Here is a 25940-nt window from a genome sequence, read left to right on the forward strand (position 1 = left end):
AAACACTAACCCAGGAACCAATCCCTGCAACAAATTCCATTGCCAAATCTGTCCCCATATCTACTCTAGCGACACCATCATAGGACCTAACCATATCAGCCATGTCATCAGGGGCACATTCACCTGCACATCGATCAATGTGATCTATGCCATCATGGGCCAGCAATGCCCCTCTGCCACGTACATTGGCCAAACCGGACAGTCTCTATGTAAAAGAATAAATGGACACAAATATGACATCAGGAACGGTAACAAACAAAAGCCAGTAGCAGAACATTTCACTCTCCCTGGACATTCAATAACAGATTTAAAAGTAGCCATCCTTCAACCAAAAAACTTCAAACACAGACTTCAGAGAGAAACTCCAGAGCGACAATTCATTTGCAAACTTAACACCATCAATTTGGGCCTGAATAGGGACTAGGAGTGGCTGGCTCACTACAAAAGCAATTTTCCCTTCGTTGGTATTGACCCCTCCTCATCAGTCATTGGGAGTGGACCACGTCCATCCTGTGTGGATTCTCCCATATTTAATGAGGTATGATCTCTGTCTGAAACTTTTCCCACAGTCTAAGCGCTTGTGGGGGTCTCTCTCTTGTATAGATTCTTCCATGTTGAACAAGATCTGATCTCCATGTGAAACTTTTCCCACAGTCCAAGCACTTATACAGTCACGCTCCTGTGTGGATTCTCTGATGTTTAACCAGCGCTGATCTCTGCTTGAAACTTTTCCCACAGTCAAAGCACTTGTGGGGTCCCTCTTCTGTGTGGACTGCCTGATGACGAACAAGGTGTGACTTTGTTATGAAACTTTTCCCACAATCCAAGCATTTGTGGGGTCTCTCTCCTGTGTGGATTGCCTGATGTTGAACAAGGTGTGACTTTATTATGAAACTTTTCCCACAATCCAAGCATTTGTGGGTTCTCTGTCCTGTGTGGTATGCCTGATGTTCAACAAGGTGTGACCTCTGCATGAAACTTTTCCCACAGTCAAAGCACTTGTGGGGTCTCTCTCGTTTGTGGGTTGCCTGATGTTTAAGAAGGTGTGCACTCTGCTTGAAACTTTTCCCACAGTCAAAGCACTTGTGGGGTCTCTCTTCTGTGTGGACTGCCCAATGTTTTACAAGGTATGACCTCTGCTTGAAACTTTTCCCACAGTCAAAGCACTTGTGGGGTCTATCTTCTGTGTGGACTGCCCAATGTTTTACAAGGTATGACCTCTGCTTGAAACTTTTCCCACAGTCAATGCACTTGTGGGGTCTCTCTTCTGTGTGGACTGCCTGATGACGAACAAGGCGTGACCTTCGTATGAAACTTTTCCCACAGTCCAAGCACTTGTGGGGTCTCTCTCCTCTGTGGATTGCCTGATGACGAACAAGGACTGATTTCTGCTTGAAACTTTTCCCACAGTCAAAGCACTTGTGGGGTCTCTCTCCTGTGTGGATTGCCTGATGTTTAACAAGGGTTGACCGCTGTATGAAATTTTTCCCACAGTCCAAACACTTGTGGGGTCTCTCTTGTTTGTGGGTTGCCTGATGTTTAAGAAGGTGTGAACTCTGCTTGAAACTTTTCCCACAGTCAAAGCACTTGTGGGGTCTCTCTTCTGTGTGGACTGCCCAATGTTTTACAAGGTATGACCTCTGCTTGAAACTTTTCCCACAGTCAAAGCACTTGTGGGGTCTCTCTTCTGTGTGGATTGCCTGATGACGAACAAGGCGTGACCTTCGTATGAAACTTTTCCCACAGTCCAAGCACTTGTGGGGTCTCTCTCCTCTGTGGATTGCCTGATGACGAACAAGGACTGATTTCTGCTTGAAACTTTTCCCACAGTCAAAGCACTTGTGGGGTCTCTCTCCTGTGTGGATTGCCTGATGTTTAACAAGGGTTGACCGCTGTATGAAATTTTTCCCACAGTCCAAACACTTGTGGGGTCTCTCTCGTTTGTGGGTTGCCTGATGTTTAAGAAGGTGTGAACTCTGCTTGAAACTTTTCCCACAGTCAAAGCACTTGTGGGGTCTCTCTTCTGTGTGGACTGCCCAATGTTTTACAAGGTATGACCTCTGCTTGAAACTTTTCCCACAGTCAAAGCACTTGTGGGGTCTCTCTTCTGTGTGGACTGCCCAATGTTTTACAAGGTCTGACCTCTGCTTGAAACTTTTCCCACAGTCAATGCACTTGTGGGGTCTCTCTTCTGTGTGGACTGCCTGATGACGAACAAGGCGTGACCTTCGTATGAAACTTTTCCCACAGTCCAAGCACTTGTGGGGTCTCTCTCCTCTGTGGATTGCCTGATGACGAACAAGGACTGATTTCTGCTTGAAACTTTTCCCACAGTCAAAGCACTTGTGGGGTCTCTCTCCTGTGTGGATTGCCTGATGTTTAACAAGGGTTGACCGCTGTATGAAATTTTTCCCACAGTGCAAACACTTGTGGGGTCTCTCTCCCGTGTGGATTGCCTGATGTTGAACAAGGTTTGACCTTCGTACGAAACTTTTCCCACAGTCGAAGCACTTATGGGGTCTCTCTCCTGTGTGGATTGCCTGATGATTAACAAGCACCGACCTCCATGTGAAACTTTTCCCACAGTCGAAGCACTTATGGGGTCTCTCTCCTGTGTGGATTGCCTGATGATTAACAAGCGCCGACCTCCATGTGAAAATTTTCCCACAGTCTAAACATTTATGGGGTCTTTCTCCTGTGTGGCTTTTCTCATGTGAATTTAGTGCTGACTTTGAACTGAAACATTTCCTGCATTCAACGCATTGAATGGGCTTGTCTACAGTGTGGCTTCTCCCATGGTCATTAAGATCTGTGCGCTTATTGACGCTTTCCCCACTGTCCAAGCATTGAAATGGTTTCTCTCCCGTATGGACTGTCTGATGTGTAACAAGTTGTGATCTCACAATGAATCCTTTCCCACACTCAAGGCAGTGCCAGGGTGTCTCTTCCTTGGGATTTGTCTGCTGCTCTCTGGGATTCTCGTCTCCTCCCCCACCATTCACAGATTCATCCACTTTCTTCCTGGGTTGGTTTATCAGAAGCCTCTCTGACCTGTGCCAATTTCTCCAGGCTTCTCCCTGATTCCAGCAAGGGGAAAAATTCCCTTCAGCTCTTCCCAAAAAGGTCCCCTGTGGTTCCACTTCCCCAGGAACTGCCTCATGATGATTCCCCTCCTTCTTCTCACTCCCTCGCTCAGCACCTGCTGGGAAAGACACAATCCAGGGAGGAGTCATTGTGCTGGGGAGAAAGAGGAATAGCACTGAGGGAAAAGCCAACACAAAGACTGAGCAATTGCATTCTGCCTCCACATCCCACCCAAACATTCACAAGGAAGGAGAGATGGGAAGGGTGGAATGGCGTGAGCAATATCTGCTGACCACAGCCCTGCTCTCGGTGAGATGAAGAAGAACTGAGGGCGTTACTCACATCGTATTTTGGGATTCTCAACTTTTTCCTTCATTCCCTAGACCGTTTCTCTGTCAGGCCTCACCTGTGCTGGTGCACCTCAGAAGCCTTCTGTCCTTCAAATCCTGGAGATCGGACACCCACAGCTCTTCCCCTCGTTCCAGCCGGGCGATAAGCTCAGGTTTGGGAATGGGAAATCCTGTGCAGAGGGTGAAATGATTCCGGATCAGGGTGCATGGAGCATTGGTGGAGGATCTGTCACAAAGGACGTTCCGTGAGTGGAACCTGTCCCTGTGCTCTGCTGGAGGAACGTGGAATCCAAGAGGATGGGAACAGGGTCACTGAGCCCCCTTGCGCAGAGGACGGTGTCTGGGGAGGTGAGTTGAATTATTACTACACCCTCACTAGGCGTTCCCAGGATCTGTGCGCTCTGGGGGCCTTGCTGACTCAAACACAGGTCTGCACTTAAGCCCCTGCCTCTTTCTAAACCTGCAGAGCCCAGAGCTCTCCCCATGGCTGGAGCTATTCCCAAGGCAGGAGATGAACAGGGATTCTATGTGCAGGCAAGAAACAAGACAGACAAGACAATGCAGATTTATGCCCCTTGAAAGCTGGAGGGGTGGGGATGGTTTAGCTTGTCCATTGGGTTTTGACTCCCGTGTCCCAGTGGAGGAGGCACCGAAATGCATGTATTTCTCACATGGCAGCTGTGCATTATGGAACCCATTCGCCGCTGCTCCAACTGACCAGGGAAGAACCTGACCACATTAAGACATACAGACCCCACAGTTTTTAATAACTGAGGGGACGGGAATCTCTTACCCAGCGAGGTCACCGTCTCATAGTTCTCCTGCATGACGTCCCTGTAGAGGGCTCTCTGAGCGGGGTCCAGCAGAGCCCCCTGCCCCTGGGTGAAATAAATAGCCACCTCCTCGAAGGTCACCGGCATCTGAAACACCAAGAGTCCCCCACTCAGCACCTGCTGCCCCAGACACAATCCCACTACTCATGGGAAAGGAAAAAAAAACGTGAAGCTGTGAGAGGGCCAGAGTAGCAGAATCCCACCCCCACCCTGCTCAGAGCAGCCAGGAGGCTTCAGGGGGCGGAGAAGGTGAGAGCTCCCTGTCCGCCCCAGCACACGGAGCACGCCAGGATCTTCTCATTTCCCACATGCCTGCCAGCCACAGACTGGGACAGGAAGCAGAGCTCTGAGCCGGGGACAGGGACAGGAATCCCGACAGCTTCCCTTCGTATTTCACAGCAGCCCCAGGCAAGTGAGGTCAGGCTCCAGCGCTGGGAGCCTGAAAATGTCCCCAGCCCTGCCAAGGTGGTGATATCCTGCCTGAGAAATGGGGGAATGTCCCCTCCCCCTTTCCCTGCCACAACGAGCCTACTAAGTAAATCAGTAGGTTTATCAAACCCTGACTCCTCCCTCCCCCACCCAGCAGCGCCCTGAGACTCCCCTACCTGAGCTGGCTCCATCACAGCCATTTCCCTTCTCTGTCCCCTGGAAGACTGGCCGATCTTTGGTGAAACGTGGACCTGATTCCTCAGCCTGTCGGGGCGAGAGGGAGGTTACAGATGGTTCTGTCCGTGTCTCACCCCGATTCCCCCCAGACTCTTCAGACTGTTGGGGACACTGGGGCATGGCCACTAGGTAACTCAAGGGAATGGAAGACCATGAGTGTGGATAAGCGCCCTCACACTAGGCCCAACTGTCCTTGGCCCCCCCCACCAGGAGGCACTTGCAGCTGTTATGCTGAGGATAACATGTCAGACTGCCTGACACTAAACAAGGCCAAACAGGGCAGATATGGATGAACAATGCTGAATAAAGCAGCTTTATGTATAGTTTAACAAATGATCCAAAACCAAGGAAACTAGCTGGGAACTGGATTGGCTGGTTATATGGATACTTAGGGCAGCTTGCTATTGGATAAGTATGCTGAAGAAAGGATATATAAAAGCCTCTGTAACTTCCTGCTCTGTGTACAGGATTTGAGATTCTCATCTCCCTGTATCTTTTTGAAGCTTCAAATAAACTTTTCTGCTTCTCCACCCCGTTGTGATTATTGGGTGAAGCACATCGGGGAGCGAACCCCCCCACCGCTGTTGCTTGCCTCTGGCACTCGGTGCCGGCAAGAGCTTTTGGCGTCCCTGGGTGGGCGACGAGGCTGCTATTTAGCCTTGCCCGGACCCCTCCTGGAGGTCGAGGATTGCAGCGAGATCCGACGCCCAGCGTGCACTGGTGAGTTTATCGGGGGCCTCGGGGGAGACGCGATTTGATCGACCCTGGAGTGTACAATGGTGCAACGCACTCATATAGTGGAGAAGCCGCTGTGGGCGACGGTGAGGAACCGGTCCGTTGGACATAGGGGAGGAGCAGCTGTGGGCGACAGTGAGGAACCGGTCCCTTGGATAAGGTAGGAACCTTTGAAATCCGGATTGTATGCTCTGTTGGAACCTGGGGACGCCCAGAGTTACCCTGTAGGTATGGGACAGGGACAGAGCTCGGGGGTTAGGGCACAGTGTACGCCCCTAGAATACATTCTAGCAAACTGGAAGGTATTTGGTGCAGATCCGATGACTAAGAGCCAATTAAAACGATTCTGTATAGTTGGCTGGCTTCAATATCAACTAGAGGACCAGGAGTGGTGGCCACCAGGAGGGTCAATTAATTACAACACGATCCTCCAGTTACTCCTGTTCTGTCAGAGAACAAGAAAGTGGAATGAACATATGTATGCGCATTTGTTTCTGGCTTTATGTACTCGACCAGATATTTTACAGCACTCTAATTTGACTCCGACTGGTTCGTTAGTAGCTAATGTTAGTCCCCAGACCCCCACCCCCACTGTAATGGCAGAGCCGGTGTCCCCTTCGGCCCCCACACCCCCACCTTATAAGGGTAGGATGCCTCAGGTTACAGAGACTGCCCCCTTGGTGGGACTCTATCCTTTGCTTACTGAGACTGTTGTGACTTGTCCAGGGGCAGATGGATGTCAGGCTACCACCATGCAAGTTTACACCCTTGTGCCATTCAATCCAATAGACCTAGCAGCTTTTAAAACACGGGCTGGGGAATTCTCCACGAACCCAAGCCGGTTTATTTCAGTCTTTGAGAGGTGCCTCAGTCGTCACAAGCCAGACTCGGACAACTGTAATATCCTCCTGAGAACCCTGTTGTCTGAGGTGGAGAGGGATCTGGTTACATCTAAGGCAAGGGGAGTGTCAGCTTTCAAGCGAAAGAAAGGAAGTTATCTTTCAAGTCCCTATCCCAAGCCCTCGTAAACGGCTCAGGGCATTTCTGGGTATGGCAGGCTTTTGCAGGATATGGATCCCAGATTTTTGGACTATGGGCTAAACCCTTGTACGACTGTGTAAAAGGAGCAGATCATGACCCCTTCTATTGGACCCCAGAGGCTGACAGGGCATTTGAAATCCTGAACAAAAAGTTAATAAGAGCCCCGCCTCTGGGCCTGCCGGATCTCTCCAAGCCGTTTCAGTTGTATGTACATAAACGAAAGGGGGTGGCCCTAGAATTGCTCACAGAGCTGTTAGGAGCACGGAGATGTCCTGTGGCTTATTTCTCTAAGCAACTGGATCAGGTTGCAAAGGGTTGGCCGGCATGTTTCCGGGCGGTCGCAGCTACTGCCCTAGTGCTTGAGGAAGCTGAGACGCTAACATTGGGAGGGGTTATGCAAATCTATACTGCCCATATGGTCCCAGCCTTATTGGATGCAAAGGGAGGGCTTTGGCTCACCCAGGCTCGGATTGCTCGGTATCAGGCTAAGTTGTTAGAAAACTCTGAAGTCACCTTACGGCCTTGCCCCTCCCTTAGCCCAGCCACCCTCTTGCCAGAAACAGAGGAACAGAAACATGACTGTTTAGAGATCATAGATGCCCACTACTCCAGCCGTCCGGATTTAAAGGATGTACCCCTCCCAAATGCAGATTATGAGTGGTACACTGATGGTAGCAGTACCGTAATAGATGGGCAAAGGAGGGCGGGTTATGCTGTTGTGACCCTCCATGACACTGTGGAAGCTGAAGGTTTGCCTGCTGGGACCTCTGTCCAGCTTGTCGAACTAATAGCCCTGACCCGTGCACTTGAACTGTCAAAAGGAAAGCGGGTCAACATTTTTACTGATTCAAAGTATGCTTTTGGTGTGCTGCACGCTCATGCTGGCCTATGGAAGCAAAGGGGAATGCTGACAGCCCAAGGCTCCCCAGTCAAGTACGGGCCCCAAATCCTCCAGCTCCTAGAAGCCGTACAACTCCCCTCGGAAGTGGCGGTGGTACACTGTAAAGCCCATCAAAGGGAAGATCGAGATGTGGCCAGAGGTAACGCCCGGGCGGATAGAGAGGCTAAGCATGCTGCCACCCTGCCATCCCCTCAGGCTGAGAACGCCCATATGCATGCCCTTATCCCATCAGTAGGGGAGCTTCCAACTCCTCAGTACTCTGGGGAGGAGAGACAGCTAACTGACAAACTCGGTCTCCGGGAAAAGGAGAGATGGCTCCATTCCCCGGAAGGGAAGGTCCTCTTACCAAAGGGCCTGATCCGGCCAGTGCTGCAGAAACTACATCAAACCACTCATGCTGGCAGGGAAACACTTATCCAGCTAATGGGAAAATACTTTATCACTTCCGGACTCCGACCCCTGGCTGCCCAGGTACAAGCGGACTGCTTAGTCTGCCAAAAGAATAACCCTCGACCGGGACATCCTGTGCCACCAGCTGCCCTAGAACCCACTCCGGGCCCCGGACAAGTGTGGCAAATAGACTTTACTGAGTTTCCCCGGACCCCAGGGGTTCAAATACTCCTTGTCATAGTGGATCGGTTCAGCGGATGGCCAGAAGCCTTCCCATGCTTTAATTGCACTGCCAGAACAGTGGCCCTCAAGTTTGTTAATGGATCATTCCTCGCTTTGGACTCCCTCTGTGGATGGAATCTGACCACTGGACACACTTTGCGTCAAAAATCATCCAAAGCATCTCACATGCCTCACAGATCCCCTGGAAACTCCATACGCCCTGGAGACCGCAAGCCAGTGGGGTCGTGGAGCGTACCAATCAGACCCTTAAACGGCATCTCTCAAAAGTGTGCCAAGAAGCCTCACTGCGATGGCCTGATACTTTGCCCCTCATCCACTCCGTATCCACGTTCTCCCAAAGGGTAGATTAGGGCTTAGTCCCTTTGAATTATGTTTGGAAGGGCATGGCCTATGAATGGCACCCCGGTTCTGTCAGGGGAATGGGAGTTGGGTAATGGTTTTTTGTCTCAGTATATGTGTTCCCTGTCTGCTGTTCTCTTGTCTCTTCACAGGTATACCAAGGATTCCCAGCCTCTCCCCTTGGACTCTCCCGTCCACTCCTTACAGCCCGGTGACTCCGTGCTTGTTCGTACCTGGAAAGACGAGACTCTCCACGAAAAGTGGAAAGGACCGGCCTGCTGGTCTCCCATACAGCGGCAAAGATCGAGGGACACAAGAACTGGAGCCATCACTCTCGTCTGAAGGCAGTACCCGCCCCCTCGTCAGCAGAACAGTGGACCGTCCAACCTGCTGACTCCTCATCTAGTAATAATCTTGGGCTAAAGCTACTGTTTAAAAGACACAAATAGCGGGCACCTTAACGCTAAAATGGGCCCACCCAGGTACTGAAGACCCTGGGTTGGGAAGACTCTGGTGATAATTAATTGGGTAACATTGTTATTCTCTGTACTGGTATTTTCAAACTGTGCATATCGGGAGCATAACTCCTTTGTTTTGCTTGCACGCCATATTGCTACTTTAACAAACCAGACTCATTGCTGGGTATGTGCTCCAACTCCACTGTCCCCCAAAACGGGAATGCCCCTTGACATGCTGTCCCTGACCCTAGCAGAATTAGCCGCCACCAAAGAGCGGGAAAGAACGGACTCCCCGTTCTGGAATAAGACCTCTTTACAGCAAGCCACCTATCAGGACCAGGAGTATTCAGTTGCAGTACTCACTGAGGGAGTGTTATGTTTTACCCGAAACCAATCTGATCACTATGGGCGTCCTGTGGGAAAAAGCTCCTGTGTTGTTACACAGTGGGTTGATGGGTATTGGATAAAGACCAAAAGGAGAGGCCAGCAGTGTGGGTATAATGGTTCCTCCCCTTTTAGGGAAACTCTTACACATAATCTTACCACAAAAAAAGGGTTTGAAAATATAACTTGCCATCCAGTTAATATCTCCAATGTAGCAAGCCAATGGTGGGTTTGTAGTGGTCCCTATGGCGAGCGTAATTTGAACGGCACAATTAGAAACGCCCCCACTTGTACCCAATCAGGAGGATGGGATGCCCCCTTAGGGGCATATGAACTGTTTGGAAAAACAGCCAAAAGCAGCCTTAAATATCCCAGGAACCCCCTTAAGAAACAGTCCTTACTGGGCCCTACAGGGTCACTATTTTGTATGTGGCCGAAAGGCTTACAAGGTGCTGCTGGCCAACTGGACAGGTAGCTGTTATATAGCTCGTGGAGTTCCTCATCTTTCCATAACTGCCACACTGCCCAAAGGAAAGATTGGAAATGCCCGACACACCTCTGTTGAGTCACGAGAAAAGACCCTGCGGCGACTGACTATGGCATTGGAGGGCAATATAAAAAAATTCCCTCACAACCGAGAAGCTCGTAGGGTGCTCTGTACTGGGAATAGCGCCACTGTTTACCGGGCCAGCCATGGCATGCACAGGCCGCTATACTGTAAGGCTGCAAATGGTACTTGAGAAAGTTGCCTTAGAGTTAAAGGACTCGGTTAGTGATTTAGGGTCAGCAGTAAAAACATTAAATAAAGAGGTACAGCAGCTCAGGACGTTTTCCCTCCTAAACAGGCTGGCTTTGGACTATCTCTTAGCATCCCAAGGAGGGGTTTGTGCCCTCGTCGCGCCCCGATGGTGTGTATATATAAATGATAGCAGTTAAGAGATCTATGAAAAGGTGGTACAGGCTGAGGCCCATGCCCGAGCTGGAGCATAGGTTGCCTATACTGCCCCAGAGAGCGATTCGTTGCAAACCTTGTTTTCAGGCTGGCGTTTGTCGTTTTGGCTGGGTGGTTTATTTAGCCTGTTATTGAAACTTCTTTTTCCTGTATTGCTTGTATGACCAGTCTTATGCTGTGCAGTCTCATGTGTCAGGGCCCAAGTGTCCTTGCCCCCCCACCCCGGCCAGGAGGCACTCGCAGCAGTTATGCTGAGGATCTGCAACAGTATGTTGCAGAGTCAGACTGCCTGACACTAAACAAGGCCAAACAGGGCAGATATGGATGAACAATGCTGAATAAAGCAGCTTTATGTAGAGTTTAACAAATGATACAAAAAACAAGGAAACTAGCTGGGAACTGGATTGGCTGGCTAAATGGATACTTAGGGCAGCTTGCTATTGGATAAGTATGCTGAAGAAAGGATGTATAAAAGCCTCTGTAACTTCCTGCTCTGTGTACAGGATTTGAGATTCTATTCTCCCTGGACCTTTTTAAAGCTTCAAATAAACTTTTCTGCTTCTCCACCCCGTTGTGATTATTGGGTGAAGCACACCAGGTAGCGAACCCCTCCCCTAACGCTGTTGCTTGCCTCTGGCACTGGGTGCGGGCAACAAGACCCTCCCAGTAACAGCATCTCTGAGCCAAATGCTAAAAAAAGGGAAGAACCAAAAGGGCCACTTTGGGAGATTTCCCCCCATTGCAGTGTAAACCCCTCTCCCTTACCAATAGCTGGAGCCCTCTGGTGGCATCACCTGAAGATTGAGCTGCCCTGGACTCCCCTGGCAGCCCCCAGGGACAGACAGGAAGAGGCTGATCCCATTGGTCCATCCGCACACCCCCCCTGCCTGAGCCAGCAGTGACTCCGGTCTGACTCTGGTGTGGCTGAGATCTAAACTCTACAGGGAAATCAGACCAGGGCCCTGGGCAGCCCCCAACACTCAAGGGCACACAGACCCCACCACCACAGGGGTGTCTGTCAATAACACACTCAGAGCCGGGTGGGGGTGTGTGTGGGGCGGGGGGAGGGCGGGGGCTGGGTTTTTTCCGTGTAGCTTCTGCACCCTGAGGGGTTAGTCCCCTGATCGCTCCCAAAGCTGAGAAGAGCTTCTCTCCGCCCGCCTGCCCACATCCCCCCTTTCCCTCGCTGTGCCCCCCACTCACATCCTCCCCCATTCCCGACCTCGCTCCCCTCAGCCCCACAGTCCCCGATGCTCCTCCATTGCCCCATCTTCCCTTCCGTGCACCCCTGCCCCCATCCCAGCCTGCCCCCGGCATCCCCTGCACCCGCCTCCGGCCCCTCTTTATCCTCCTCCCCCTGCAGCCCAGATGTGACGGGGCGGGGCCGCTGCAAGGGGGGATGGGAGGGTCTCTCTTACCTTCCCCCCGAGCGGGGCCCCCCGGGGCAGGGGCCGGGCCGGGAAGGGGCCCTGGCCGGGCTGGGGGCTCTGCCCTGGGAGAGGCTCCCGGGGAGCAGCGGGCAGGGCCCGGCTGGAGGTTCCCCTCTCGCGGCTGCAGCCCGGGCTCCGGGCTCCCAGCACCAGCCGCCGGGGCGCGGGGATCTCGCCGGGAGCCAGAGTCCCCGCAGCGGCTGCGAGTCACTTCCTGGGCCGGGCCTGAGCCCCGCGATCGCTCCCCCCAGAGCCGCCCCCCAGCCGCTCCTGGGTCCTAGCGATCAACCCACAGTAATCCAGCCCCCTGCCCAGCCCCTGCCCCCTGGGGACCCAACCGCCCCTGGGCTCGGGGAGCTTCTCCCAGCAGTAAGGGGTCACCCCGCCTCGAAACTTCTCCTGTCAGCATTCAGTCTCGCTCGCAGCCTCCCTGCAGGACTGACCGGGCACCGGCCGCTGGCTGATCAGCCCGTCTGCGGCAAACTTCTCTCCATATTGGGCTGGCAGAGGCCTTGCTCTCACCGCCTCTCTGGTCACCGGCTACTGGCCCAAAACCTCTGGTTGTTTGAGCTGACTGGGCCAGATTTGCAGGGGGGAGCGAGGGAAGGCAAAAGGAGAGACAGCAGAAGTGGGGGTGGCATAATTGTTTAGACCACTGGCAGAGGTGAAAGTAAGCCGGTCTGATCCAGTCTGGCGGACCCGGCAAGAGCCAAGACACCGCTGACTGCACCGGCAGGGGGCAGCTTCCCCAGGCCGGTGATGTGAAGGGCTCCGGCCACCGGTACCACAGCGGAGCCCTGGGCCCTTTAAATCGCCGCTGGAGCCCCGGGGGTCCCGGCTGCCGCTGCAGCTACTGCTCCTGCCCTGATTTCAAGGGCCCGAAGCTCCCAGCAGCTGCTCACGTACCAGGGGGAGTTCAGGATTTAGCCAAAATCAAACTCAGTGGAGTTGAGGATGTCCGCTGGCTCCCCTTCTCTGGTTTGCCCTGCTGAGCGTGTCTTTCAAGACCAGGATGATGAAAGCCCAACAGTGCCATGCTGGGGCCCAGGAGACAGCGGGTGTGAGACGTACCCCAGGGTACAATCTGGACTGTTGAACTGCTTAATTCTCCATCCCAGGGCATGTTTTACACTGCTTCCCAGGCTGGATAAAAATCAATGAGTTAAACAAAAATCAGTGTTTTTATTTAAATTGGATTTTTTTTTTGATGAAAAACCTTTTTGAGGAAAAAACTTATCTAAAGATACGTTTAATTAAGATACATTGTAGCTCAAAGATATCTCATCCTGGAATAGGGATTGTAAATTCTAATTCTATAGTATGAGACAATATATTCATGGAATGTTTAAGAAAAGTTTTGTACATGAGTTCCAATAGTTGATGGATTAGGGACCCAATTTTATGGGGTTCCACAGGCTTCTGTATAGATTATTTAGGTTAATCTTTCCATCTACCCAATGGGACTCAGTGCTCAGTCTAGAAGATCCCATCAGAGATGCTTAGTTTCCCAGTTCTCAAACTGTGGCTTTGTGTCTCCAGAGGTAACATGCTTGTGAACAGCCAAAATGTTTTAAAATCAATTAATATAGAGAGGTGAGAAATAACAGACCTCACCTCTATTGTCCCCCTGCAAATTTCTGTACACAGAGTCAATCCCTTACCCCTCTCCAAAAGTGCAAAGTTTCAAAAAGTTGAATGAATAGAAGAATGTTGGAGGCGGAATAGATCTGGACAAGGAGAAGAAGTCTGCAGATAAATGTGAGAAACGATGGACATATGCTTTTCTGTTAAAATATTGTATCTTTGCTGTTGAAGAAAAAAATCCAGAATACTTAACGTAGTTGTTTTAGTGAAATAAAACAATTTAAACATCTGTCTGGTGATGTTCTCCTCCACCGCGTGGCATGAATGAAATAACCAAACAATGAAATAACCAAATGCAAATAAATGAAATGAAATAACCAAACAATCATTCATTGTCTGATATAGCTGTAAAACTAACCTGAAAAGTTTTCAAAATAAATCACTGTTTTAAAATGTATAGTGTGTACCTTCTAAAAATGAAACCTACATCTATCTCTGAGTTGTGTAGAATATCATGGAGCAGGTCCTCAAGGAATCAATTCTGAAGCACTTAGAGGAGAGCAAAGTGATCAGGAACAGTCAGCATGGATTCACCAAGGGCAAGTCATGCCTGACTAATCTAATTGCCTTCTATGACGAGATAACTGGTTCTGTGGATGAAGGGAAAGCAGTGGACGTGGTGTTCCTTGACTTTAGCAAAGCTTTTGACACTGTCTCCCACAGTATTCTTGTCAGCAAGTTAAAGAAGTATGGGCTGGACGGGCTGGGGACTCTGCCCTGGGAGAGGCTCCCGGGGAGCAGCGGGCAGGGCCCGGCTGGAGATTCCCCTCTCCCGGCTTCAGCCCGGGCTCCGGGCTCCCAGCACCAGCCGCCGGGGCGCGGGGATCTCGCCGGGAGCCAGAGTCCCCGCAGCAGCTGCGAGTCACTTCCTGGGCCAGGCCTGAGCCCCGCGATCGCTCCCCCCAGAGCCGCCCCCCAGCCGCTCCTGGGTCCTAGCGATCAACTTACGAAAGGATCAGCATCCCTGTGCCCAGCTCCTGTTACACTCACAGGCTCCAAGGTCAGAAGGGACCATCATGAGCATCTTGTCCAGGGATTCTCACGACCAAATTTGGTGGCCTCAGAGGGTGGCCAGCAACTCTCGCTGGTGCCCGCTCTGACACTTGCCTCTATAATCCCAATTAATTTACTAGAAACCAATAAATATGCACAGAGGTAAGAGGGGGGAACACTCCTCCTAGTGTGGGGAACTTTTCTGACTTCTACCGAGCCCCAGAGGAAATGGCAAGCAAAAGGATCTGAGTCCTTTACCCAGAGGCCTGCATGACCTCGAGGACCCCTCCCCCCCGCCCGCTTCCACTCTGGACCCCCGTAACCCCAATGATGGGCCCAGGGATCACTCAGGACAGCTGTCCCCATTGTGGGGTGTTCTCTCCACTCTGGATGCTTCCTTCATCATTGCACAGAGTTAAGAACAAATACAATGCATTAAACAGCAAGTAATACAAAAACAAAGAGAAAAGTGGGAAAGATGAAAGGAAAACATGTCACCCCGCTCTGTGGGGGTGAACCCCAAACAACCCTCTCTGGAATGCCAGGGAACTTCACAGTCTGTCCCTCCCACATCCAAGGCCTCCTGCCCAGGCCCTGGCTGTGCTGCAGGTATGCCCAGGGTTGGACACTAACTCTGGTGTTGGCCTCAGGCTCCAGGTAGTAGGACCCTTCTTCCTAGCATCAGCTGCTTCCTGTCAGGGTTATGATCCCCCACCCAGTCTGGCCTGCAAGGCCTCTTGGTTGAGGGACTCTCCCTGCCCTGGGCCCTTTGCCCAGGGTCCCCTTCGCTCACTGCTCCCGGCTGCTCCAGTTTCCCTCTGCCACCAGCCTCATTATTCGGCTGTATTAGTTACAAAAGTTTTAGCATCATCATAAAAGAAAGAGAACGAAAGAGAAAACAACCTTCCCATCTACAAATGATCTGGACCAAACCTAGAAAAAGCCGGGAAGTAATTTTACCAATAGATGGAAACGGGGCTCTAAGATCTGAAAGTCCAACTGTGCTTTGAAGTTCATTGAGATTTCCCTGCCCACTCCAAGTGTCTGTGACACTTCCTTCTCCAGCCCTCCGGAGTCTGACTAAGATCATAGACATCAAAGCTGTGACTCCTAAGCATGGAGAGCCGGGGACAGGGTGGTACGTGACACCGTGGGAGATGGAGGGATAGAACGGAGGCAGGTTAAACTTTCCATGGCTGGGACAGAGGCTGCTGTGTGGAGAGAGGAGCGTGACAGTGAGAGGGGAAGGAGGGAATCTCTCGCACTCACCCCGTTGCCCTGAAATAGCACAGAAGCGAAAACTCCACATTTTACTGTCCCTTCTCCCACCTTTTTAGCATCTGGTTAATTCTGGCCCATAAGGGATAAAATGTAGAAACAGTAAATGCTTGACTATCTGGGAATGAGACAACCTGGCCCCAAAGGGGGAACTCAGGGACTAGCAATCACTCTGCTAACGGAAGGTCGGGGGTCAGAAACTGTGTTCCCTGCAGGCTACGCAGCTGCACTGCAGGCTGTGGAGGGCCGTGGAGGCAGGCAGGGAGAGGAGCCCCTCCCCAGGCTTGGCCCAGGTCCACTGGAGCTGCTGGGGAGTGGAACCCCTCCCTCAGTCCGGCCCAGGACCACAGGAGCCGCCGTGGCTGGGGAGAGCTGCCTCTGACCTGGCCCCAAACTGCTGTGGTGAGAGAGGGCTGGGGGAGTCCTCTCTCCACTGCAGTCTGAACCCCAAACCCCTCATCCCCAGTCCCAACCCCCACATGCCTAGCCAGAGCACTCACCCCTCCGCACCCCATCCCTCTGTCCCAGCCCTGAACCCCCTCTCACACGTCAACCTCCACATCCCCAGCCCCACCCCAGAGCCCGCACCTGAATCCAGAGCCCTCACCCCCTGCACCTCATCCCTGTCCCAGTCCTGAGCCAGTTCCCACACTCCAAATCCCTCGGCCCCACCCCCACCCCATGAATTTTGTTCTGTGCGCCAATATGGAGATGATGTGTCACATACTGGTGCGTAGAACCAAATTCATTCCGCACTTGGACGTTAAAACTGAGGGAACACTGGTCAGAACACATCAGATGCTGAGCGGGGTCCAGCAGAGCCCCCTGCCCCTGGGTGAAATACACAGCCACCTCCTCCAAGGTCACCGGCATCTGAAACAACAAGAGTCCCCCGCTCAGCACCTGCTGCCCCTGCCACAGTCCCACTAATCATGGCAAAGAAAGAAAAGAGTGAAGGGTCAGAGTAGCAGAATCCCACAGGCACCTGCTCAGAGCAGCCAGGAGGCTCCGGGGGCTGGGAGACGGTGAGAGCGCCTTGTCCCACCAGCACACAAAGAATGGGAGGGTCTTCTCATTTCCCACACGCCTGCCAGCCACAGGCTGAGTCGGGAAGCAGAGCTCCGAGCTGGGGACGGGGACAGGAATCCCGACAGCTTCCCTTCCTATTTCACAGCAACTGTTACGAATTATTCCAGTTAGGACACGTACAGTTCGTTTCTAGGCTGAGGCAACCAAATAAAGACAGACTGCAGAGTGTCTCAGCGTTTGTAGGTTTATTACGCTCAAGGGTGGTACCGTTCTCTTAAGCAGAGCGGGACCCCGATTACAGGTTACACAAAGATTAGATACTGTTGGCAAAACATCCTGCCTGTGAGCCTCAGGGCACATAACCCAACAAACAGGCCTTCTCCTTATCTATCACCAATCCACCTTGCCCCTGCAAAAACGCTGAATTAGCAGCTATTTCAGGCATGTCCGCTAGTTCCTGTCTCCTTTGTTTCCCTTATCTTGAAACTGTCCAGGTGTCCACTCTGAAGGATCCTCCTTCCTTGGTACGTGATGTGCTCACTTCTAGTTAACGGCGGAGAGGAAACCCAAAATGGAGTCACATATGCTAACTAGGTTAATTTCCCCTAACAATTATGAACAGGAGACTGCCAGGCAACTTTCCTACAACTTTTCTATGACAAGATAACTGGTTCTGTGGATGAAGGGAAAGCAGTGGACGTAGTGTTCCTTGACTTTAGCAAAGCTTTTGACACTGTCTCCCACAGTCTTCTTGTCAGCAAGTTAAAGAAGTATGGGCTGGACAAGTGCACTATAAGGTGGGTAGAAAACTGGCTAGATTGTTGGGCTCCATGGGTAGTGATCAATGGCTCCATGTCTAGTTGGCAGCCAGTATCAAGCGGAGTGCCCCAAGGGTCGGTCCTGGGGCCGCTTTTCTTCAATATCTTCATGAATGATCTGGAGGATGGTGTGGACTGCACCCTCAGCAAGTTTGCAGACGACACTAAACTGGGAGGAGCGGTAGATACGCTGGAGGGTAGCGATAGGATACAGAGGGACCTAGACAAATTGGAGGATTGGGCCAAAAGAAATCTGATGAGGTTCAACAAGGACAAGTGCAGAGTCCTGCACTTAGGATGGAAGAATGCAATGCACCGCTACAGACTAGGGACCGAAAGGCTTGGCAGCAGTTCTGCAGAAAAGGACCTAGGGGTGACAGTGGATGAGAAGCTGGATATGAGTCAACAGTGTGCCCTTGTAGCCAAGAAGGCCAATGGCATTTTGGGATGAATAAGTAGGGGCATTGGCAGCAGATCGAGGGACGTGATCGTTCCCCTCTATTCGACATTGGTGAGGCCTCATCTGGAGTACTGTGTCCAGTTTTGGGCCCCACACTACAAGAAGGATGTGGAAATATTGGAGAGAGTCCAGCGGAGGGCAACAAAAATGATTAGGGGACTGGAACACATGACTTACGAAGAGAGGCTGAGGGATCTGGGATTATTTAGTCTACAGAAGAGAAGAATGAGGGGAGATTTGATAGCTGCTTTCAGCTACCTGAAAGGAGGTTCCAAAGAGGATGGATCTAGACTATTCTCAGTGGTAGCGGATGACAGGACAAGGAGTAATGGTCTCAAGTTGCAGTGGGGGAGGTTTAGGTTGGATATTAGGAAAAACTTTTTCACTAGGAGGGTGATGAAACACTGGAATGCGTTACCTAGGGAGGTGGTACCTTTGGGGGGGGAAGGATAGCTCAGTGGTTTGAGCATTGGCCTGCTAAACCCAGGGTTGTGAGTTCAATCCTTGAGGGGGGCATTTAGGGATGTGGGACAAAAATGGGAGATTGGTCCTGCTTTGAGCAGGGGGTTGGACTAGATGACCTCCTGAGGTCCCTTCCAACCCTAATATTGTATGATTCTATGTGGTGGAATCTCCTTCCTGAGAAGTTTTTAATGTCAGGCTTGAGAAAGCCCTGGATGGGACGATTTAATTGGGGATCAGTCCTGCTTTGAGCAGGGGGTTGGACTAGATGACTTCCTGAGGTCCCTTCCAACCCTCATATTCTAGGATTCTAGGATTCTACCACATTCTAAAGGCCACTGTCCTCCATCCCACTAAGGAGTATCAAAAGAAACTACACCAACTGCTCAAGAATCTCTCTGCTACAGCACAGGAACAAATCTACACAGACACACCCCTAGAGCCCCGACCAGGGGTATTCTATCTGCTACACAAGATCCATAAACCTGGAAATCCTGGACGCCCCATCATCTCAGGCATCGGCACTCTTACAGCAGGATTATCTGGAGATGTGGACTCTCTCCTCACACCCTATGCTACCAGCACTCCCAGCTATCTTCGAGACACCACCAACTTCCTGAGCAAACTACAACGTATTGGTGATCTTCCTGAAAACACCATCCTGGCCACCATGGATGTAGAAGCTCTTTACACCAATGTTCCACATGAGGATGGCCTACAAGCTGTCAGGAACATTATCCCTGATGAGGCCACAGCACACCTGGTGGCTGAGCTTTGTGACTTTGTCCTCACCCTCAACCATTTCAGATCTGGGGACAATTTATACTTTCAAGTCAGCGGGACTGCTAGGGGTACCCGCATGGCCCCACAGCATGCCAACATCTTTATGGCTGACTTAGAACAACGCTTCCTCAGCTCTCGTCCCCTAGCGCCCCCTCCTCTATTTGCGCTACATTGATGACATCTTCATCCTATGGACCCATGGGAAGGGGGCCCTTGAAGAATTCCACCTGGATTTCAACAATTTCCACCCCAGCATCGACCTCAGCCTGGACCAGTCCATACAAGAGATCCTGGACACTACAGTGCAAATAAGTGATGGTCACATAAATACCACCCTATACTGGAAACCTACTGACCTCTATACTTACCTACATGCCTCCAGCTTCCATCCAGGATACATCACACGATCCATTGTCTACAGCCATGCCCCAAGATACAACCGCATTTGCTCCAATCCCTCAGGCAGAGACAAACACCTACAAGATCTTTGTCAAGCACTCTTAAAACTACAATACTCACCTGGGGAAGTGAGGAAACAGACTGACAAAGCAAGATGGAGACCCAGAAGTCACCTTCTTCAAGACAGGCCCAACAAGGGAAATAACAGAACACCACTGGCCATCATGTACAGCCTCCAGCTAAAACCTCTCCAGCGCATCATCAACGATCTATAACCTATCCTGGAAAAGGACTACTCGTTCTCACAGACCATGGGAGGCAGGCCAGTCCTCGCTTACAGACAGCTCCCAATCTGAAGCAAATACTCACCAACACCACACCACAGAAACACTAACCCAGGAACCAATCCCTGCAACAAATCCCATTGCCAAATCTGTCCCCATATCTACTCTAGCAACACCATCATAGGACCTAACCATATCAGCCATGTCATCAGGGGCACATTCACGTGCACATCGATCAATGTGATCTATGCCATCATGGGCCAGCAATGCCCCTCTGCCACGTACATTGGCCAAACCGGACAGTCTCTATGTAAAAGAATAAATGGACACAAATATGACATCAGGAACGGTAACATACAAAAGCCAGTAGCAGAACATTTCAGTCTCCCTGGACATTCAATAACAGATTTAAAAGTAGCCATCCTTCAACCAAAAAACTTCAAACACAGACTTCAGAGAGAAACTCCAGAGCGACAATTCATTTGCAAACTTAAAACCAACAATTTGGGCCTGAAGCGGGCTCACTACAAAAGCAATTTTCCCTCTCTTGGTATTGACCCCTCCTCATCAGTCATTGGGAGTGGACCACGTTCATCCTGTGTGGATTCTCCCATTTTTAATGGGGTATGATCTCTGTCTGAAACTTTTCCCACAGTCCAAGCACTTACAGAGTCACTCTCCTGTGTGGATTCTCTGATGTTGAACCAGCACCGGTCTCCATGTGAAACTTTTCCCACAGTCCAAGCACTTATAGGGTCTCACTCCTGTGTGGATTCCCTGATGTTGAACCAGCATCGGTCTCCATCTGAAACTTTTCCCACAGTCCAAGCACTTATAGGGTCTCACTCCTGTGTGGATTCTCTGATGTTTCACCAGCATTGATCTCTGTATGAAACTTTTTCCAGTCCAAGCACTTGTGGGGTCTCTCTCCTGTGTGGACTGCCCGATGTTTTACAAGGTATGACCTCTGCTTGAAACTTTTCCCACAGTCCAAGCACTTGTGGGGTCTCTCTTCTGTGTGGACTACCTGATGTTGAACAAGATGTGACTTTCTTATGAAACATTTCCCACAATCCAAGCACTTGTGGGGTCTCTCTCCTGTGTGGATTGCCTGATGACGAACAAGGCGTGACCTTCGTACGAAACTTTTCCCACAGTCCAAGCACTTATAGGGTCTCACTCCTGTGTGGATTCTCTGATGTTTCACCAGCACTGATCTCTGTATGAAACTTTTTCCACAGTCCAAGCACTTGTGGGGTCTCTCTCCTGTGTGGATTGCTTGATGATAAACAAGATATGACCTTTGTATGAAACTTTTCCCACAGTCCAAGCACTTGTGGGGTCTCTCTCCTGTGTGGATTGCTTGATGATAAACAAGATATGACCTTTGTATGAAACTTTTCCCACAGTCCAAGCACTTGTGGGGTCTCTCTCCTGTGTGGATTGCCTCATGTTGAACAAGGGCTGACCTTCGTATGAAACTTTTCCCACAGTGCAAGCACTTGTGGGGTCTCTCTCCCGTGTGGATTGCCTGATGACGAACAAGGTCTGATTTCTGCTTGAAACTTTTCCCACAGTCCAAGCACCTGTGGGGTCTCTCTCCTGTGTGGCTTTTCTTATGTGAATTCAGTGCTGACTTTGAACTGAAACATTTCCCGCATTCAACGCATTGAATGGGCTTGTCTACAGTGTGACTTCTCCCATGGTCATTAAGATCTCTGCGCTTATTGAAGCTTTCACCACTGTCCAAGCATTGAAATGGTTTCTCTCCCGTATGGACTGTTTGATGTGTAACAAGTTGTGATCTCACAATGAATCCTTTCCCACACTCAAGGCAGTGCCAGGGTGTCTCTTCCTTGCGATTTGTCTGCTGCTCTCTGGGATTCTCGTCTCCTCCCCCACCATTCACAGATTCATCCACTTTCTTCCTGGGTTGGTTTATCAGAAGCCTCTCTGACCTGTGCCAATTTCCCCAGGCTTCTCCCTGATTCCAGCAAGGGGAAAAATTCCTTTCAGCTCTTCCCAAAAAGGTCCCCTGTGGTTCCACTTCCCCAGGAACTGCCTCATGATGATTCCCCTCCTTCTTCTCACTCGCTCGCTCAGCACCTGCTGGGAGAGACACAATCCAGAGAGGAGTCATTGTGCTGGGGAGAAAGAGGAATAGCACTGAGGGAAAAGCCAACACAAAGACTGAGCAATTCGATTCTGCCTCCACATCCCACCCTAACACTTACAAGAAAGGAGAGACGGGAAGGGTGGAATGGCGTGAGCAATATCTGCTGACCAGAGCCCTGCTCTCGGTGAGATGAAGAAGAACTGAGGGCGTTACTCACATCGTATTTTGGGATTCTCAACTTTTTCCTTCATTCCCTGGATGGTTTCTCTGTCAGGCCTCACCTGTGCTGGTGCATCTCCGAAGCCTTCTGTCCTTGAAATCCTGGAGATCGGACACCCACAGCTCTTCCCCTCGTTCCAGCCGGGCGATAAGCTCAGGTTTGGGAACGGGAAATCCTGTGCAGAAGGTGAAATGAGTCCAGATCAGGGTGCATGGACCATCGGTGGAGGATTTGTCACAAAGGACGTTCCGTGAGTGGAACCTGTCCCTGTGCTCTGCTGGAGGAACGTGGAATCCAAGAGGATGGGAACAGGGTCACTGGGCCCCCTTGCGCAGAGGACGTTGTCTGGGGAGGTGAGTTGAATTATTACTACACCCTCACTAGGCGTTCCCAGGATCTGTGCGCTCTGGGGGCCTTGCTGACTAGCTTGTGCAGCCAAGAAACAATACAGACAAGACAATGCGGATTTATGCCCCTTTGAAAGCTTGAGGGGTGGGGATGGTTTAGCGTGTCCATTGGGTTTTGACTCCCCTGTCCCAGTGGAGAGGGCACCGAAATGCATGTATTTCTCACATGGCAGCTGTGCATTATGGAACCCATTCGCCTCTGCTCCAACTGACCAGGGAAGAATCTGACCACATTAAGACACGCAGACCCCACAGCTTCTAATAACTGAGGGGACGGGAATCCCTTACCCAGCGAGGTCACCGTCTCATAGTTCTCCTGCATGACGTCCCTGTAGAGGGCTCTCTGAGTGGGGTCCAGCAGAGCCCCCTGCCCCTGGGTGAAATAAATAGCCACCTCCTCGAAAGTCACCGGCATCTGAAACACCAAGAGTCCCCCACTCAGCACCTGCTGCCCCAGACACAATCCCACTGCTCAGGGGAAAGGAAAAAAAAAACATGAAGCTGTGGGAGGGCCAGAGTAGCAAAATCCCACCCACACCCTGCTCAGAGCAGCCAGGAGACTTCAGGGGGCGGAGAAGGTGAGAGCTCCCTGTCCGCCCCAGCACACGGAGCACGCCAGGATCTTCTCATTTCCCACATGCCTGCCAGCCACAGACTGGGACAGGAAGCAGAGCTCTGAGCCGGGGACAGGGGCAGGAATCCCGACAGCTTCCCTTCGTATTTCACAGCAGCCCCAGGCAAGTGGGGTCAGGCTCCAGCACTGGGGAGCCTGGAAAATGTTCCCAGCCCTGCCGAGGTGGTTATATCCTGCCTGAGAAATGGGGGAATGTCCCCTCCCCCTTTCCCTGCCACAATGGGCCTACTTAGTAAATCAGTAGGTTTATCAAACCCTGACTCCTCCCTCCCCCGCCCAGCAGCTCCCTGAGACTCCCCTACCTGAGCTGGCTCCATCACAGCATTTCCCTTCTCTGTCCCCTGGAAGACTGGCCGATCTTTAGTGAAACGTGGACCTGATTCCTCAGCCTGTCGGGGCGAGAGGGAGGTTACAGAAGGGACTTCTGTCCACGTCACTCCCCGATTCCCCCCAGACTCTTCAGGCCCTCCCAGTAACAGCATCTTTGAGCCAAATGCTAAAAAAAGGAAAGAACCAAAAGGAAAGGCCACTTTGGGAGATTTCCCCCCTTTGCAGTGTAACCCCTCTCCCTTACCAATAGCTGGAGCCCTCTGGTGGCATCACCTGAAGATTGAGCTGCCCTGGACTCCCCGGGAGCCCCCAGGGACAGACAGGAAGAGGCTGATCCCATTGGTCCATCCGCGCACCCCTCTGCCTGAGCCAGCAGTGACTCCGGTCTGACTCTGGTGTGGCTGAGATCTGAACCCTACAGGGAAATCAGACCACGGCCCTGGGCAGCCCCCAACACTCAGGGCACACAGACCCCACCACCACAGGGGTGTCTGACAATAACACACTCAGAGCCGGGTGTGTGTGTCGTGGGGGGGGAGTTGAGGGGGGGTTGGGTTTTTTCCTTGTAGCTTCTGCACCCTGAGGGGTTAGTCCCCTGATCACTCCCAAAGCTGAGAAGAGCTTCTCTCCGCCCGCCTGCCCACATCCCCCCTTTCCCTCGCTGTGCCCCCCACTCACATCCTCCCCCATTCCCGACCTCGCTCCCCTCAGCCCCACAGTCCCCGATGCTCCTCCATTGCCCCATCTTCCCTTCCGTGCACCCCTGCCCCCATCCCAGCCTGCCCCCGGCATCCCCTGCACCCGCCTCCGGCCCCTCTTTATCCTCCTCCCCCTGCAGCCCAGATGTGACGGGGGGGGGCGCTGCAAAGGGGGGTGGGAGGGTCTCTCTTACCTTCCCCCCGAGCGGGGCCCCCCGGGGCAGGGGCCGGGCCGGGAAGGGGCCCTGGCCGGGCTGGGGGCTCTGCCCTGGGAGAGGCTCCCGGGGAGCAGCGGGCAGGGCCCGGCTGGAGGTTCCCCTCTCCCGGCTGCAGCCCGGGCTCCGGGCTCCCAGCACCAGCCGCCGGGGCTCGGGGATCTCGCCGGGAGCCAGAGTCCCCGCAGCGGCTGCGAGTCACTTCCTGGGGCCGGGCTGAGCCCCGCGATCGCTCCCCCCAGAGCCGCCCCCCAGCCGCTCCTGGGTCCTAGCGATCAACCCAAAGAAATCCAGCCCCCTGCCCAGCTCCTGCCCCCTGGGGACCCAACCGCCCCTGGGCTCGGGGAGCTTCTCCCAGCAGTAAGGGGTCATCCCGCCTCCAAACTTCTCCTGTCAGCATTCACGTTTCAGAGTAACAGCCCTGTTAGTCTGTCTTCGCAAAAAGAAAAGGAGGACTTGTGGCACCTTAGAGACTAACCAATTTATTTGAGCATGAGCTTTCCTGAGCTACAGCTCACTTCATCGGATGCATACCGTGGAAACTGCAGCAGACTTTATATACACACAGAGATCATAAAACAATACCTCCTCCCACCCTACTGTCCTGCTGGTAATAGCTTATCTAAAGTAATCATCAAGTTGGGCCATTTCCAGCACAAATCCAGATTTTCTCACCCTCCAAAGTCTCGCTCGCAGCCTCCCTGCACGACTGACCGGGCACGGGCCGCTGGCTGATCAGCCCGTCTGCGGAAAACTTCTTTCCATATTGGGCTGGCAGAGGCCTTGCTCTCACCGCCTCTCTGGTCACCGGCTACTGGCCCAAAACCTCTGGTTGTTTGAGCTGACTGGGCCAGATTTGCAGAGGGGAGCGAGGGAAGGCAAAAGGAGAGAGAGCAGAAGTGGGGGTGGCATAATTGTTTAGACCACTGGCAGAGGTGAAAGTAAGCCGGTCTGATCCAGTCTGGCGGACCCGGCAAGAGCCGGGACACCGCTGACTGCACCGGCAGGGGGCAGCTTCCCCAGGCCGGTGATGTGAAGGGCTCCGGCCACCGGTGCCACAGCGGAGCCCTGGGCCCTTTAAATCGCCGCTGGAGCCCCGGGGGTCCCGGCTGCCGCTGCAGCTACTGCTCCTGCCCTGATTTCAAGGGCCCGAAGCTCCCAGCAGCTGCTCACGTACCAGGGGGAGTTCAGGATTTAGCCAAAATCAAACTCAGTGGAGTTGAGGATGTCCGCTGGCTCCCCTTCTCTGGTTTGCCCTGCTGAGCGTGTCTTTCAAGACCAGGATGATGAAAGCCCAACAGTGCCATGCTGGGGCCCAGGAGACAGCGGGTGTGAGACATAGCCCAGGGTACAATCTGGACTGT

General features: G+C 52.2%; 1 protein-coding gene across 1 annotated transcript; it reads right to left on the minus strand.

The window, feature by feature from the left end:
* Positions 1 to 290: 290 nt before the first annotated feature.
* LOC140898329 (uncharacterized) lies at positions 291 to 24777 on the minus strand. The gene is made up of 6 exons (XM_073312012.1): positions 24556 to 24777; positions 23636 to 23829; positions 22988 to 23114; positions 22354 to 22467; positions 20984 to 22065; positions 291 to 2624 (listed from the first exon to the last, which is right to left on the minus strand). The coding sequence occupies exons 2-6, from the start codon at positions 23813 to 23815 to the stop codon at positions 672 to 674; spliced, it is 3456 nt and encodes a 1151-aa protein (XP_073168113.1). The 5' UTR covers positions 23816 to 23829; positions 24556 to 24777; the 3' UTR covers positions 291 to 671.
* Positions 24778 to 25940: the final 1163 nt, after the last annotated feature.

Source organism: Lepidochelys kempii, chromosome 14 (assembly GCF_965140265.1).
Source record: "Lepidochelys kempii isolate rLepKem1 chromosome 14, rLepKem1.hap2, whole genome shotgun sequence".
Classification (NCBI taxonomy): domain Eukaryota; kingdom Metazoa; phylum Chordata; order Testudines; family Cheloniidae; genus Lepidochelys; species Lepidochelys kempii.

Coding starts and splice junctions, on each gene's coding strand:
- LOC140898329 (XM_073312012.1), bottom strand. CDS start 23,815: ATGCTGTTACTGGGAGGGCCTGAAGAGTCTGGGGGGAATCGGGGAGTG. Junction 22,066..22,353: donor TCGGAGATGCACCAGCACAG/GTGAGGCCTGAC, acceptor TGTCTCTCCCAG/CAGGTGCTGAGCGAGCGAGT. Junction 2,625..20,983: donor CACATCTTGTTCAACATCAG/GTAGTCCACACA, acceptor GTTAATCATCAG/GCAATCCACACAGGAGAGAG.